This window comes from Athene noctua, chromosome 11 (genome assembly GCF_965140245.1).
Source record: "Athene noctua chromosome 11, bAthNoc1.hap1.1, whole genome shotgun sequence".
Taxonomy (NCBI): domain Eukaryota; kingdom Metazoa; phylum Chordata; class Aves; order Strigiformes; family Strigidae; genus Athene; species Athene noctua.
In genome coordinates, this window is record NC_134047.1 from 6,017,963 (window position 1) to 6,036,244 (window position 18,282).

General features: G+C 42.7%; 1 protein-coding gene across 2 annotated transcripts in view; it reads right to left on the reverse strand.

The window, feature by feature from the left end:
• NRK (Nik related kinase) overlaps positions 1-18,282 on the reverse strand; it is a 105,503-nt gene that overhangs the window by 77,304 nt on the left and 9,917 nt on the right. Inside the window, exon 1 of one of the 2 annotated variants that reach the window (XM_074915270.1) lies at positions 14,016-14,077. The exons of the other annotated variant lie outside the window; for it this stretch is intronic. Within the exon in view, the coding sequence (XP_074771371.1) occupies positions 14,016-14,027 (12 nt within the window). The 5' untranslated portion in view covers positions 14,028-14,077. Of the gene's footprint in view, positions 1-14,015; positions 14,078-18,282 lie in introns of those variants that run through there. 2 annotated transcript variants of the gene reach the window in all.

Here is an 18,282-nt window from a genome sequence, read left to right on the forward strand (position 1 = left end):
AGCTTTGAAGTAGACAGTTGCAAATCCAGGCGACACAGCCCAGCTGTCCTGTTATGGTGCTGTGCACCATGCCAAGGCAGCCCACGGCAGTCCCATCACACGCTTCCTTTTTGGCAACAGGCTCTACTTAATGTCTGCGTGCTTCTGGGTCTGTCTGATGTAGCTGTCCCCATTTAACTGCAGCAGGAAAAAGTGAAGGACAGGGACTGCCTGCTGCTGGATAGCAAGGCAGCCAAAGCTGGTGGTTTTGACTGTGCAAAAGTCTTCGTCTGTGTCCATGTTCTGTCTGCAACCACAAGCACGACCTCACTTTTCTCTCCTTTAAAAAGCAGCATTTCTGGTGAGGCTGTGAGATGGCTCTGTGCAGGGATGCCTCCCAGGTGCTAGAAGCCTTGGAAACACTTGCCAGTTTGCACCTTTGTGGCCATGTGGAGGGCAATTTCACATCAAACACACTCTGCCATCAGGCACGCACATGTGCAGTGCACTTAGGCTGTGCACAGACACAAAGAGCTCACAACATCTGCACAAAGCTGCGGGACTCCCGGGTGACCCTTCACCACACTGCCTGCCTGGGCCATCCACAAAGCTGCAGATACCACAAACTTCACTCTGGGGACCTTCTCTGGATATAGAATGTTTGCATTTGAAAGCAAGATCTGGCTGCTGGAGTCTTCAAGGGCAGAGGACTTTTTCACCCAGAAACATTTGTTACGGGATAACTGATGCAGGCTGCAGCCACCCGCCCTTTGGGAGTGAGGTGAAGGCACAGCTGTTTTGCTGCAAGCTCTTACTGAAAGTGAACTTCAGCAAGCAGGTTTCCTGTTCAAAACCCACTTACGAACTTTGAAGTTTAAGCCCATCTCGGGTAAATCTGTGTGGCCCTGCGGTTGCTGGTAGACTGCCAGCTCAGCCTTCTGTGCCCTGGAGGACGGGACCCCACCCTTTTGCCCCTCTCCTCTCCACCCTTTCCATGCTGGTAACACAAGGAAAGCCTTTAAGAGATTATGCATCAAATGAACAATGCTCTTCATAGGGATCCAGGAAACCCTATGTCCTATTCCACATGACCTTAACAAAGTCATGATCCTTCTGTTTCCCCTTCCACCTATATGGAGCTTTTCTACTTAGACCCAGCTCTTTAGAAGAGTTGAGCAATGTTTGCAGTCACCAGCCCCAGACATCCCAGCCTGTGACCACCAGCTTTGCCTGCTCACACTGCAGGTAGGCAAGGGCAGGCTCCCATGCAGCTGCAGTATGCTTCTCAGAGCACGCTGGTGGGTTAGCACGGCTGAGAGGAGGACCCCAAGAACATAAAATGTGCAGATTGCACTGCAGTTTAGACACAGCCTCTGTTTTACAGCATATGGCTGCACACAATGACATCCTGCTGTCCCCTGGGGTCTTGACTAACATAAACAAGTGGTCAGGGTTTGCACATCCAGGGCTGTAGTTTTCTGGTGCCTCATGAGTAGTATCACCTGAGAAGACAGTTTATAGGAGACATCTATTAAGATGACTAGTCTCAGCAACTGGTACCACGTGAGACAACCCACTGCAGTCGTGGTTGGAGCTCGTCAGCTAAAAATACAGCAGTAATGCAAAACTTGCAATGGGACAGGAGTAAATTCCAAGGAAGAAGTTATTAAGAGTTTGGAAGCTTATAGGTTGTTTTTGTTAGTTAATGGTCTAAGGCAGAACTCAGGGTCAGTCGTGCACTGAATGCTAGCACTGGATTTCAGAAATTATCCATTTCATTGTAAACTATGACATGTTTTAAATATCATTATTGATGTGGGAGACAAAAAAATACAGCAAAAAAAACCCCCAAACCAAACAAAACTCCCAACCCACCACAACACACATCAGCCTTGTACAGATAATTACCAGTTCCAAAAAGTCGTGGTTTTTTTAACCCCTTATGAAGAATTTGGGACACCAGCTGGGTGGGAATACAGCTACAATTTTGATTACAGCTTCATTCTTCTAATCATGCAACTCAGGCTGCAGAAAGCCTACTTTGACTGACATGATAGCGTTTTGGTATCACTTCTGTCACAATGTCTCTGGATGTGTGTTGTATTTTGGGGCTGTAAATCAAAGAACTGTATTCCCTTAGAGTATTTCTTCTCTTCTTTGTGACACCAGGAGATGCTGAGATTTAGAATCCTGGGCCTTGTTCCAGGCCATCTCCAGGGCAGCCCTCAGGTCCATCTCCCAGCTGGAGCACACCCTCCTTCCCACCTAAGTGACCGCTTTCATGCCAGCAGTGCAGGATGCAGGGACTTCCGTAAAACCACAACCCAGCTGCACTGCCTAAGTGCTGACCATGTGGGTGCAACACATTTGCCCTTTCACCCCCACATTTGGCACCAATTTCCAGGCAGTCCTAGGTCTCACCCAAAAACACTTGGCCAGCACAGCCAAATGCTGCATTTCCCCTTCCCTATCCTCCATAAACACCTTCTTTCACGGGCAAGGGGATAGCTTTCGCTGCCATTAACTCCATTGTATCGAGAGGAAGAGCACACAGCAGACTGCAGCTTCAGAACGAGCTCCGGAGATTACTGCTTCAGCAACATAAAGGTCCTGCGCTGCTCCCAGGCTATCCAACTTCAGCCACCTCCAGCCAGTCCTTCAGGTTGTAATGGGACTGCTGGACTGACACTTAGCGTTGCCTTCAGAACTGACCACAGAGGTTTTCCTACTAGGGAAGGCAAAGCTTCATAAATGTCACCTAACACTACAAAATATGATCACCTTTGTCCACAGCTGGTCGGAGTGGTGAACAAAATAAATATTAATACACTGTAAATAATCAAGACATGCTCTTCAAGGTCTATGTTTGTTGGGGTTTTTTTCCTTCTATATGCTAATTCCCACTCTACTTTATGATTAGATATGTTCCAAGAAGTTAGCTAAGATTTATCACTTTCAGTATAGACCACCCTATGAAGTTGAGTACTATTTAGCATGCCCCAGAACTCAGGTTGTAAAATATTAACAGTAAATTCTAACATGTCTGCACGTAGATAAATAAAGAACAAAAGTTAATTAATAACATTCAGTGCACTTTAAGACAAAGCATGTTACACTAATGAAGAAATATTAGATATATATATAAAGAAATGAAAAACTGTTCAAAAAATAAAAATGTTACACTGCATTCCAGATGAAAAAGGGTAATTTTGTAAAGGTTAGCAAATTCACTTAGCAAAAATGACTTGAATATTTAGTGAAAACTACATTATTTTCCTAGCAAGCACCATTGTCCTATTCCTATACAGAGCAGGTCATTCTATCCCTGCCATCACTTCTCTCTCCCCCCCCCATCTCAGAAATGGTTAAGTGGTGACTCAAATATTTTCATTTCACTCAAAGTGAAAATATTAGTTTCATAAATTTTTTTTAAATGAAGTTTTAGACATTTCAGGGGTAAGATGTTAAAAAAAACAACAGGAATTTCTCTCAGGACCAGTCACATGCTTAAACAAACAAAAATAAATATCACTGTAACTCATTACACTATAGGAAACAACTAAGTTGACAGTGGTATCAGAGGACTTCCTCTATATTAAAATAGCAACACATTAGCCAATGGAAGAGATTAGAATGTATAACTTCTATCAGTCACTTAAAATTCTACCCAAGCCCACACTGGCTAGAAGGGAGAGATGGACAGGGGCTGCTTCAGTGGTACCAGATCAAACAACCTTGATCTCTGGAGGAAAAGGACAGGTTTTCAACCCTACTGCAAATGTCTGTACCACAGTCCTCATGAACTGTAAAACCCAAGAGGTATCAGAAGCAGTTTTTCTGTCCAGTTTGGGTGGTTTTTTTATCCTTTCAGTTCCTATTTCCTCCCATTGTACAAGTGGAAAAACAGATTGTTTGTTTTGCCTAATATTGGTCTGGTTCTGACTGCAGACCAAGTGGGAAAAGAAAATGAAACAAAGGAAAAAATTCAAGCCCTTTTGCAAACACCTATTTGAGTATCTACATTTTTGCAATATCAATATGTTCCGTTGATCAGATTGCCATCCTTATGCAAAACACAAACCACTCAAGGCTGCTGCATACTTGTATAAAACTAGATTAGAGATTGATCTTCTGGGATTTTGAAACCTGCTCCCATTCATGTTGTGATTGGCACAACAAAACAACACACTAGCACTTCTGAAAATACCATGCTAGTCGTAATATGAAGAAAGGAGTTTTGTCATCATTTGAAATGGGTGGTGCCTGCAGCAGAACATCCCATGTAATCTTCTGCAGGTCCATGTTCATTTGGAGGAATCTGGAAAGTTCCTATTCCTGTGGCTTCTCCTTTATTCAGCTAACCTGTAGACAGAGTGCTTTAGATACCCTACTGACATTTGAAGTTTCTGAGCAACGGGAACAATGTGCGAGAAAGAAGAGCAGGAGCATTCCTCCTGGGGCAAGTAAAATCATGGTGGCCCTTGGTGGGTAACGCAGGAAACGGAGAGCCCCAGCAGGCAGTGCAGCGTGCAGCTCGGGAAGGCAACTTCAGAGACTGCCACCACCCCTGCGCCCGGGGTCAGCGCCGGCTGGGGACACACAGGGTTACCGAAGGCGTAGCTACTACTGGTGAAGGACCAGACTCTCAACAACTCTGACAGAGCTGGATCTGGCCCGATCTGTTTTGTAGCTGGAAACACTTCACAAGGGTCTAAGGGGAAGACAAACGCTCTGAAGCTCAAGCTGTCCTCTGTTCGGAAACCCATGCAAGTGCTTGACTTCAGAGAGGCCCCTGAACTCCCATGGCTTCTCATCATGTACCCAAAGCAAAGCACACCCCTTGCCAAGTGGCCTGAATGGGAGCTGCTACAGCAGGGAAAGGAAACCAACGTTTTGGGGCCGCATGTGGGTCAAGAGAGCAACTCAACAGCACAGTGAATGGGAGGAGACTTCTGAAAAGCAGGCTGTGCAGTTATCCCCTTTCCCTCACACTTCATTTATTGGGACATAAAACCTGATTCTCTTAGGCCTAAATTTCAGTATTTGCACAAATAATAGTTTCAGCAGCCTTGCCATTCATCCTGGGCTTTGGCATTTGTCACGTCTCTTAACGTCTCTTGAAACATGTCAGACACCCCATCACAGCTTGCTACCCCTGCCAGGGGCTCAGAGGCTTTGCAGGCACAAGCAGTTTTCTTTCCCCAGCGGATGTTTTGCCTTGGGCCCACCGGGGCTGGTGGTCTGCAGGCAGTGAGCAGCAGCAGGGACCCCGGCTGCCCAGCACGGCACGGCCGGGATATGGGGGGTCTGCAGCCCCGTGGCTCCTCTTATTGCAGGCAGGAGGGCTGCAACAGCCTGGGCACAGAGCCAGTCCCGCTCAGCACCTGGGGAGCCCAGCAGTGATTTATGACAAAGGTCTACCACGCCAAAAGTCTATTCATCCAGAAAAATAAACAGTTTAGGAAAAATCCCTCAGCCTTTGGAAGACTCTCACTCTGCAGACCAGGGGCCATCGAGAAGTAAAGTCTAGGAAGAGGTACAGATCCCTTCACCCCAGTGTATTTTCACTGTCTGACTCATGTGCATCTGTTTACAGAAAGACAGGGCACTAGAGAAAATCTATACACAGCACATCTCTGCTGGATGAAGTCACAAGCAGTTAAATGTGTCCCGCCAGCTCCATCCTGCTGAAAGGAAGTCAGGGCTGGACTGCAGGAGGTCAGCTGATGGGTGGCTGGACTTTTTGAGCAGGAATCCCTCAAAGGAAGGTTTTTTGGCTCATCATCACTATCAAGCTCTGAAGGTCAAGCTGCACACAGCAATTATAAACCTCATGTCATGAGAGTCATGTTTTAACTTTTAAAGTTAATGCAGCCTTCCCAGACACATGCTAATAAAGAAAGGCTTCCTTAGCCTTCTAGCCCACAAAAACATAATTTTGTGCACACATGAACCTCTCAGCAATTATATCACTGAACTTTTAAAAATCCTTGACCATTCTTGTGAACAGTAAGTGTAATGTAGTTGAATTTTCTCTTGCATATAATGCAGAACATGGACAAGGTTCTGCATGGGTTAAAACTGTGTTGCTGGGTTTTTTTTAAAAGGCTTTAAGGCAGGCAGGGTACACAGCTCAGACTGAAAATTCCAGCCTAGATGATGAGAGCTACAACAAGCTTAAAGGTGATTTACTTTTTCACGACAGTTCTGCTGGTATTTTTCTCACACAGATTGCAATACCGTGCAGGTATGCATCTCTCCACAGATATGAGATAGTACACATGGCACCGTGCAGGACAGTCCAATTCTAAAAACTGGCATTAAATGGGTTTCTCCTGTGGTCTCTAAGCCTTTCCCCTTCAGTACTTCATGGCAAACACCCTCCCTACAAGCCTCTTCACCTGAGGTGAATCTTGAAGTCAAAAACTCCACTGAGTACTGCTGTTGAGTTCAGCAGATCTGAGGTCTGCCTAGGGAAAGGTCATATTCTTCACACACATACAAAAGTCTTCACAGAGCATTTAACTGAGGAAAAAGAGAGTATCTACTCTCAGAGCCTTCTCATTTGGCTCTATTTGACACATCCTCTTCAAAAATAAAAAGGGAGTTAATGGACACAATTAGTCTGTGAGAAAATACATCAGTCTCCAGATTTCTGAATGAGCTCTGCAAGAAATGAACTACATGGCACTGATCTCGCAGCAGCAGCCAATTCCTATTTCCTTCCAAAATCCTATTGGCCAGATGGTCCACAAAACTCAAGGGAAAATTACTTAAACGTTTGGAAAGGCTTTCAGCATTAAGTTGGTCTCCAAAATGAAATCAAACTACCCTTCTAATTATTCTTAAAAGTAAAGTATACCTTGCTTTTCTAATTAAATTAAGAAGGAGCAGTGCTTCCAAGTTCACTTCCCTAAAGAAAAAAATCTGAATTCAAGAAAAGCCTTGGTGTTATTTTTTTCTAAACTGATCTAATCAGCTTTGTACAGCAGAAGCCTGGCTGGCAAAGGTTCTCCTCTTGAGCAAACTGTAGGTCAGATGTGCAGTAATAGTTCCTGAACAGCTACAAGCAGTTACTGTTCAATGCTGTATCTTCCAATTTTCTGTATTACTTGTAGGGATTGAAGTCAATCATGGCAGAGAGAGAGAAATGAACAGTGAACTCTTGACAGGAAAAAAAAAATACCCCTGCAGAATAATTTCAAGAAAATGACTAAACACATTACAGCTGATGAACTGCAGAGCCTTAAGCAATGGAGACTAGCATAATTACCAGCATGTATGAAGCAAAGGAGCAGCTCAACATTGGAAGAATTGGTCACAAAAGGGACCAAGAGTTTCCTGCAATTAACCACTGAACAGTGTAACCAGATTTTGAAACTCTCATCCCTTTGCCTTGCCCATTTAAACAACCCAAGTTCATTTTGTAGAGTGTAAGATGAAGTAGTGCACTATATAGTGAAGTATGCAATTGGGTAAAACTAACTAGAACTGCCCAAAGTTCACTGCCTACAGGAAATTAGTCTCTTCATAAAGCTGCAGATGAGGGACAGATGAAAATAGAGAAGACTTGCTATTCTGATGGATTACAGATACACTTACATTCACAGGCATACAGATTTGAGTGGATTCCTCTCATACATGATCTGTCAGTTGGTACATCACAGCAATGGCATCTCTGTAAACCTGTACACCACCAAATACAATGGGGGCCAAGGTACTATGGACAAAAGTGCAGGAACATGCACACAAACAGATCTATAAGTAAACAAAACTATAAGCCTGAAATCCACTGATCCAGCCCATGAAATCTCAGTTGTCAATGAAGCTGCATCAGAAACCTTCTCGTGATTCAGGCTCAAACCCAGTTCTCATTTTCCAAGCTCTGAACCCTGCTTCCCTTACCTTTTAATGGCAATAGCCTGTATAACCAGCTGCATCACATCACAAAGCAGCTGTCAAGAAAGAAAAAACAAAACAAAACAGCAAAACAACCTAAACATTCCACAAGGCACCCAGCTAATGCCAGCAGCTTTCTGGAGAAACATGGAGTAGCAAGTACGTGAAGTCTGGTTTACACATATAAGCTTTAAAAATCTGCTTTAACGTCATACTGTATTCACTTTAAAATTTACTCTAAAAGTTTAACCATCCACAAGTTTCAAAATAACTTCCTTTTACAGCTTCTTTGTATATTCCATCATCCACATCCAAATGCCAAAATACACCACCAACAGCTCATTGCTCCTTAGGATAAATATGATACACGCGCCAGAGAAAAACTTCGCAGGGTCAGCTAAAACTCTGCAGCATGGCCAATGCACATATTTAAAGAACAGAAATTTAAATAACTAGGTCTCTACCTACAACAAAAACACCTAAAAAAAAAATAAAGAGTATATGAAAACGCCATACCAGAAAACCTGCCTCCCAAGTGCATTGTATTGCCTTCTAGTTTATGAAGTTTAGGTTCAGGGAGGGATTACAGGGAATTGCAAGCCTTCCTGTAATATCAAAGACAGAAGCTTAGCCAGGTTTCTTAAGAAAACAAGGCGTACGTGATTGTGCTTCCCTTGCATCCAACCATGTTTTAACCTGTCAGCCCATTTCAACCAACCCTGACAGATAGAAGTCTCTGAGATGATTCAATTCTCGTGTTCTTTGTGAAAATCGGAGAGGGAGACTAACTCCCTTCCTGCAGAGAGGAGGGCTCCAGAGTGGGCTCTGCGGTTCCTACCCGGGGCTGCCTGCCAGCAGGCCAGCCAGGGCACATGCAGCAGCCTGCAGCCAGCCACAGCGCGGGCTGATGCTCGCCCAAAGGGCAGCAGGTAGCCACAGGCAGCAGCTGCTGCAGCATCAGATCGCGGGGGTACAGAAGTAAGGGGGGGCCATGGGTGTATGTGTTAGCAGAGATCCTGAAGGACTCAACAAAGGAATTGGGACTACTGAGGTCAGAGGTGGACAGAGGAGGACAGAATAAGAAAGGACAAATTTGCAAGCTACTGCATTTTGTTATTTTTACTACCCAGTTTTTCCTCAAAACCCAGGAAATTTAAACAACTTCAGAATTTACTTTGATATGTATACCCATCTCTCATCAGTGCTTGTAAGCTACTTTCCTCTAGCCTGTCAACGTTACAAAAGTGTTTTCATGTTTGCACCACTGAGACTTACAGAAAATAAGTATTTTTTACATGTTTGCACAAGAAAAATAACTATATTCAATAATAGAATGGTTACAGAAAACCAAGTAAGTAAACAAGAAGGGGTTCTGCAATTAGTCACTGAGTCACCTTTAGGGATTGGTTCCCCAGCACTGATTCTTATTTGCCATTTACTCTGTAATCAAAGGAGTGAGAGGTGAGCATAAAGCATGCCACTGTTAGCATTTTATATCCACTTTGAATATATAAGAGAAACGACATCATGTGCAAAGGACTGGAAAAAACAAGGTTCCAAATAATTATTTTTAAAGGCCTAGTTTGCACACATGGTTTGACCCAGTTTAATGAGAAATGTATTTCCAGCTCAGTTTTTTTAACTGTGGACACGCTCACTGGCCTGTATCAGTTTTGTTCGTTGTTTCCTTTTCTTTGATCCAGACACACTGGACATCATTTGCCAAGCACTCATCTTTTGCATAACTCCATCTCTGTCCATGCAGTTTCACAGTGGATTTAACAGAAGAGGAGAGAGATACAGTGAGTTCTTTGGAAATTCCCATTTATTTCTGTTACCAGCGTTTTCTTCTTTTTAAATAAAATTGCTTTAGGAAAGACAGCACTTAACACTGATTAAAAAGCTGACTGGTGTAAGCTTAATATTCATATGTTTCAGGATCCAATGAGAACAGAGGTTTTATCACTAACTGGGACAGCAAATGTTGGCCACAGTCAGGGGTGGGTCCAGCTAGTGGTTTTGCCCTTGCAGCAGTCATATGCAAGAACAAGTTTCTGTGGTGAGGCTACAACCTTCTACCTGCTAAAGCTTCCTTTTGTTTTTGCCAAGGAAAAAAAAAAAAAAAAGTCAAGAATAATAATGTAAGAGTCTATTTTCTGCCAAACCTCAAGAGAGCTGTTGCTCTGTTTCATGCCCAGCTCCAGGCACTGACCCCGTTACATAACGACAGCAGCATCCATGCAAGCCTGTCCTGAGCACACAGGTTGGAAATGCTAAACCTCAGGAGCACAGCTGCAGAAATGAACAGCTACACTGATGGCTAACATCGATATGGCAAACACAATACTGCGACAAAGGAGGGACATAAAAAAAATTAAGATGTAAAGCCCTCTGCGTCATATCATGCATTTCAAACACTGCTGGCTAATAAAGGTTCTTTCAGCCAGAGCTGATACACAAACATGGATGTCCTCAACAGCCAGGACACAAGCCAGACGTGGCTTATCAGATCAAAACCAACTCCTGGAAACACACCTAGAGAAACACACAGTCAGCAGCCTGCCCCGAGGTGGGAAAAAAATACAGAAGCTGCAGCTTCCCTGTTTCTCATTCTGATCACATTCCCAGTTTTATAAGGAGACCCCTGGGAATGAAAAGGCATCATGCAATCTCTGGGGACTTTTGATATCACGCAATCACTACCAACAGTGAACAGCTTTGATAACAGGTCACTGTATAATGGCATTCATGCTACTTGCTTGGCAATAAAGGAAGCCAGAAAGGAAGGAAAACCCACTGTTTGTATATGGTCCCATAATCTGAAGGAACAACCCCTCTGGAGTTCAGGCAGTGTTTACACACAACAGGATTCAATCAGTCAGGCTCCCCATTAATAATCACAGTTTATATAGCACAGTGTCATCTCCATCCCAAACTCCACTGGCACCTACAATCCCCGTCCAGCCCTGGTACAGTTCCCATGGGCAGGCTCAGCGTTGCCTCTGTTGCAAGAGCAGAGGAGGTGCCTGGAGCCCCACAGTCAAGCCTGTCAAAGTCGTACTAGAAAGCCATCTCTGTAATATAAGGAATTACTCTAATATTAATAACATCAAAATGGAGAGGTCTGCCAGAACTCTGTAATGTAAACAATGCAGGATACACCAACCACAAAAGCTCCGCAAGCCAAGTTGTCTTTAACCTCCTCGTTATGACATTCAAAACCCATCTGCGTGACGGATAGGACAAGTGCCACACAGGCTCCAAGCATCACCCAGGGCTGATAAGGCCATTTTCTTTCATTCCTGGTCAGAGAACTGTGAATTTGGCAGAAGGAAGAAGACAAATGTCATTACACAACCTAACCAGGAATTTGTTGTGACTACTTGCATAGCCTCATGAATGCATTAGGTGCTTTGCAAACACACACAGAAACCTGATCACTCATCCATGTCTGTACATGCAGATTCCTGTGCCAACATGAAAATACTCTAACTCCAACATGCAAGCCAGGGATACAGGCCATGCAAAGTCTTCCACCAGGTGCGTACCTAGAAACTAACATGATGCAAAGACAGAAGAGAGGAACATAGGAAAGGGTGAATCCTAAACCCTCTCTAACCATTTTTCTCCAGCCTGTGGGATCAGAGACCTGAGATTCCAGCCTTTGTTTTGCAACTTCCTCTATTCAAAATGGTTCTGACCTAAATCTTTCAAGTGTTCAAAAGAAAGGAAAGTTGGAACATCTCTTTATTCCTCATCCTTTCTCCATTTTCAGGCATATTTATGGAGAGCATGCTACAACAGACATAGCTTCTCCAGATGCAACCTCTTTTTCTGCCAAGGAAGCTGTCCCACTTGGCCATCCAGCAATCTGCTATGCCCTATGCACATGCACACCTATTCAATAGCATGTGAGCTGGGAGCTCAACAAATTTGGGAAACGTCAGACCTACTTAGGCTGATCTGCACATGCACAAAAAGCCCAATGTATCCTGAGTGTACCACATTTACTGGCACGTACCACCTCTGCCATGTCCAAGCTGTCCTGGGCCTCTCAACTGCTGGGTTCACTGGGCACATCCTACGCCTCAAGTGTTAATGTGTCTGCCCATGAAATTTGGCAGTCTTCCACCGGAAGAGATGACAAAACATATTATAATGTCTCTGGAAACAAATCACCCTTCATCAGAAAGGAATCCCACAGGAGGAATGGTCTGGTGCACCCAAATCATGCCCTGGTACTGCCTGTCCTCTCTGCAGGTCAAAATGCACACACAGGACCACTTCCCACTGTCAGCAGCTGATGAAAAACTGGAAGACTTCACCACAGCAATTTGATTTTTCAGAGCAGCAGGGATATGCTGGTCCACAATACCTAACTCTACCCTCTGATATTAATAAAAAACAATTGGGTATCTGCTGATATAATTTGGCTTCTGGGGGCAGAATGTTTACAAGAAGCCTGTTACAATAAATATTTCATGTTAGACTGCAAAAAACAAATATTAAAGCAATAACATTTTTTCCTAGTTCTTTTCATATAAGATAGCATCATCATGGACAATCTGTGTAAATAATACATTTGTGTCCATTATCTAAGCCATATGTGTATTTATTTTATGTCAGTTTTCTTGCATATTTTAGTATAATTGTCTGTAGGTTTAAAGCCAAGAGTAAAACAAGAGTAGACAAATCTACCACAGTAGAAATAATCATTAAATTGGTTACTCTTTTGTTATTTTTAAATACTAGGATAAATCCATGCTAAAATTTAGCATAATAAACAAGAAAGAAAATTCCTCAAGTTCAGTAAAATAAATATTTTCAGAAGGCCACCACACATTTCTCTTATGCCCTTTTCCTCAACATGTTTCCACTTTTAACAACAGAAATACAAGAAAAAAATGGATCAAAAATGCTGATATCAGATGTAGCAGTTGTACAACTGTAGAGTCAGAAAATGGAATTTAGTCAATTCCAGTATTCAGTAAACCTCAACAAAATGTCAGTATTTTGCCAACTGGTCTCACTTTCAGTTGTAAATGCTCCTCACAGAATGGAGAGTCAGAAGAATTCACATTAATATTCACACTTATTTTGGTAATGCCGAATTATTTCAGTACAATAGTACCTTTTCTATCTGAGTACACAGTACTAAAGATAATATTTGAAATATTAAACATCCTGCTAAATTAAAACATGTGTTCAAACAAAGCAAATGAAATGCAATGTTTTGATGTTTCTTAAACAAAGTTTAAAAGCAAAGCCAACTAATTTCTTAAAATTTTCCCACTGATGTTTCTGTTGAACTCAACATATTAGATTCAAGTGAACTGTTTTCAAACAGCATGTTGTTTAGTAAGTGGCTGCTAACCAATTCTCACAAATCACCTCCATAACTGCACTAATTCCTCCTAACCAGAATCTCAAGACTCTTCACAAAAAACAAGGACTGCCTCCATTTTAATAGCTACAGTCACAAGGAAAGCTCCATTTCCAGCAAATTCATGTGTTTTCAAGCAATGATGAGAGGCAGAGGCAAGAAGAAAAGCTAGATCTCCTGAACTACAGCTGCCCACATCAACCCCTCTCTTACCTTCATGAAAAAGTGTATTTCTTACACGATGGGGGCACCTAAAAGCACTGCCACAGACCACATGCTAGCTATTACATATTAGCTAGTAACATCACTTGTGCAGGGCACTGAAAAGGCCACAGTTTGCTACAGAGTATGTCTTCTGGATTGTTCACTCCCTAAGATCTCGGAAGTTACTAAAGTTTAGTATTTTCATGGGGAGAAAGAAGGGGATGGGGAAGAAACGACCTTTGAAAACGCACTTCTAAAGCAAACCTTAAAAATCTTTCAGGAATCCCACAAAGTCAGTAGGTTACAAGGGCAGGCTTATAACACACAAGGGCTTTCAAAAAAATTTAAAAAGCATACTACAGAGAGCTGAAAAATAGTTTCTTCTTTAGTTTTATTCCCAAGATTTGTATTCACAGATCTGCTCGGGTTAAGAAAATTACTGCTGGCCAGCAGCCTAAGAACAGCTGAATACCAGACAGGGGAAGTGCAATTTTATCACATTTATGGATTTTACAATTGAAATTGGACATTACAATTTAAAATTACTTACTGGAAATTTCATTATGATAGGACAAGGGGCTGACCTGCATCTGCGTCTACTGACTGAGCAACCTGTTTGACCCCAGCTGACAATAAAAACTGGCTTTTAAACTCCATTTCCCCACAAATGCCTTGGAAAGGCAGGATCATCAGTTGTCGCACCAGATTTTGCTGCTGTCCATCCAGGCACCCGCAGTCTGAATAGCTGTGCTACCTCCAAACCCAGCCGTGCTTGGCGTTAAAGCCAGCAGGAAGATCAGGGCTGGGCCAAACGCTGCTTTCTGCCCGAGCAGGGGAGCGGCGATGCCCCGAGGAACGGAGGGCAGCACTGCCACAGAGCCCGGCCTGAATCCACGCGGCACTGGGAGACATCACCAGACGTGCTCTCTGGAGCAGCTCTTCCCAGCAGCAAGCACAAGGACCAACACAACAACGGGGTTTGCTACTGCCACAAGTTAGCTCCAGCCCTACCCCAAGCACTGCCCTAAGCTCAAGTACCGAGCACATTGGAAACCTTTCTTGCACAAGCATGGTAGTGCCTTTAACTGCTCCCAGATGGCCTTCACGGGGCAAAAGTCACGTCTCCACAGCTACAACTGAGCAGCTGCTAATACAATTGCTTATTGCAGTGTTATTTCACGATGTGCCTGCTCTCACTCAAGCCAGACTGACTGGGAGTTAACACAAGCTCATCTCTGTAGTGCCCATACTGAGCTGAGAGCAGAATAAACTATAGATGCATTCTGTAGTTCAAGCACATCAACTTCTATGCTACTTAGAGGAGAAAAACCCACCAGAGAGATTGATCAGGTACTGGGGAAGACAGAAAAAGGTGAGGGTGGGGAAGTCAAAAGTAGGACAGAGCTCAACCAGGCCCAAGCTCATGGTCACAGTGCCAATGCAGCAGACACCCCAGCAGGAGATTTTAGAGCTCAGGTTGCTGAAGTGAAACAGGAGCTAAAGTGAACAGCTTTGCAACAGTCCCACTGTGCACAATCACTGGTCTGTGCATGCTGGAAATGCTGCATTATGTCCAACCCATGAAAAAGATCAATCCATTACAGACTTCAGTAGGAGAATTTGCCTCTTTGTGGACTATTTCTGATGCTGGATTTTCCAGTGACACCTGCAACAAAGCACTACTGCTACAGGATTACTGGAGACCCCACTCAACACATAGACAAAAAGCCTCCTTCAGAACAGAATCGCAATTTAGATTTCTAAACCGTATATTAGGTTCCCAAGATCTCATCCTGCAGGACTTAACTATTTGACTCAACATAACAAACTTGTGAATACTCGAAGAGCAAACTATAAAGCACTATTATGGGTGATCCTTGTACATAAATATGGGTTCCTCAGGCAATAAACAAATTCTAAAACATTCTTATAAAAAAATACCTGAAGACCAGGCATGAAACTATAAGAATATTTACTGTTGGTGAAGACAATGGTGATGTCTTGTCTCTGTAGACAATGGAAAAGGACAGAAGAGCAGCACACACTCCACAACAGACCAATTCATCACGCTGTCAAGTTTAAAGCACCAAATGTTGGATATGTCTATGAAGTACAAATAACAATATTAAAAAAAAAAAAAAAAAGACAAGCAGGCTATCAATATTTTTAGGAAACCAACTGATATGTTGTTTTTATTATGCTCTATTAGCTGTAGCCCAGAGGTACCAAAGAGGGACATGCTAAATTTTCTGCTGTTTAAGTAATATCCTATTATTCATTCATTAAATCCAATAGCTCATTACATGTCTGGGAGGTTTTTTGCACTGCAAATAGACAATTTCCCCTGACCTCCCTGATTTATTTTGAAGAAGAGATAACATACAATGAAATACTTCTGAGTAGGTCAGCTATTGTAGAACTCAGGCATGCAAAGCACTGGTCACTCTGATGCATATCTTCAAACAGGCAAGATTCTGGATGCTGTTGAGCAGTCATAAGTATTGAAATCAATGTCACTAGTGATGTGCTTAAAGGGTAGCAAAGTGCTTGAGTGGGGAATTAAGAGCTTGAACTATTTCCTACTGTGCTCATATTATCACCAGTGCATTTTTAGCATGTTCTCTTACCTTCGAAATAGCATGTCCCAGTGCCAACATCTTAAGTGTTATGCAACATGAGCTCAAAATGCCACCAGTTTAGGATGAAAATGCACTGCACTCTCAAATGGACATTCAGGTCCAAAACACGGAGGAGCTGGAAGTGGCAGGCCTGGCAACAAATTATTTGTAAGGATTTTACTATTCTCTAATGGCTGATATGGCACATCTAATTATTGTACATTGCTCTGCTCAAAGAGCCTTTATTGTATAGAAGCACTCCACAGATGAGAGGTTTTTTCACATCCTCACTCTTCTATTTTTGATAAGCTAGTCCTACACTTAAGAATCTTAATTGAATTCCTCTGAAATATTCACTAACTAGAACCAGGATTTCACAATTTGCTAATTAATTTTGCATGTATGATCCATTATTTTAAATTCCAGTGCTGAATATAGTTTGGCATTGCCATTCAAATAAGCACAAACACTATGGAAAAAAACACTCCTGGCTCTGACGACTAAATACACATGATACACTACCTATTTTACACATATGTTTCAAATAAGTAATTTCCCCTACTTCTTTTTTGTATTCTCCAAGTCAGTCATTCACAGTCTAGTAGGCTGAACTGACAGTAGGTATGTTCTGTCCACTGAGGTTCACATGTCCTGTACTCAAGATTGGAAAAGACCTCTGGGAACATATGGTCCCACCGTCTGTTGAAAGCAGGGCCATAAGTTAGGTTACCCAAAACAATGTCAAAGAGCCTCGGATATTTCCACCATCCTGGGAAACCTAATACAATGTTGACTTGTTCTCATGGTAAAGAATTTTTTTCTTACCATCACTGAAGCACCTGAAGACTGTGACTAGATTTCCCTCAGCCTTCTCCTTCCCTAGGTTGAAAAAATATCCAATTCCTTCAGCCCTTCCTCCTTCATGTCTAAAGTTCTTCAACCCTCTAAATGTTTCGGTGGCCCTCTCTGGAACTGGATGGGACACCGTTATTACAGGTGTGGCCTAGTAAGAGCGGGGGAAGTAATCACATTCCCTGATTTGTTTGCTACACTCTTGCTGGCATAGCCCAAGGCACAGTTTGCTCTTGTTGCTGCAAGGATGCACTGCCAACTCCAGATCCTTTCTGATGAAGGAGGAAAAGGACCAATGTGGTGGTGTGGAAGCTTTAAGCAAAGCATGAATACATGTACAAGAGTGTATTTAGGAGCTGCAGGCAACAGAGAGAAGAGGACGAAACACATCTAGTAGTATGTGAACTTCGCAGGTGTTACTAAAAATCAGAGGCATGAAGAAGTTAAATACTGAAAGACCAAACCATGCCTCTCTAGTGTATTAATGATATTACAGCCGTGTACACTAAGCTTTCACGGCAACCCGTTCACAAGCATCACAGCATTTCTGATCTTATTACAATGGCAGTAGCACGTACTAAGCTCAGACTTATTCCTGAAAGAGTTCCCTGTTGCCATGATTAGCAAACAATCTCCATTATTTGTTTGCACTACTGAACCAAGAATCTACACAATGAGTTGCTGACTCCATCTCATGCACTGCAGCAATACTTCTTTATACACTGCTGCCTACAGTAATTAACTAGTTTTTCATGTGGACAAGATAATCAGCTATGCTACTGAAAATAACAAATGAAGAAAATTAATAGACAAACAAGCACTTCTACCAACTGCCAGTGAAACAGAAAGTAGCATTTTGTCATTTCGATATAGAACAACTGATTTCCCTACTTGACTCATCAAAATCTCAGTGCCTTGAAGGCTATGGTTGGCTTCAAAACTGTAACTGACCACAAATGATAACAAAATACCCCATTACAACATGACATTTTTAATGTCTCTGTCTGCAGCAGTCTGGAGACTCTGAAATTGCATTTCAGCCCCAAGACACATTCTTCAGGAGGTGGCTACTTATGACCCAACCCTAGAAGGGACAGTTTTCAGCTTATACATATTCACTTTCTGGATTGCACTGACCATAACTGTAATGTTTCTTGCATTTAACCTTCCAGTAACTGCCTGAGATGCTACCATCTATTAAGGTCTTCAATGTAGTCCACAGACTTTAACACTTCTTAAACTAGCACGGTTGTGTGATTCTTTCCACACAGTAACAAGTCTCAAAAAAAACATGTTCCTTCCCCCCACCCTTCTCAATTTAGTCTCAATTACTTCAGCCAGTTATTC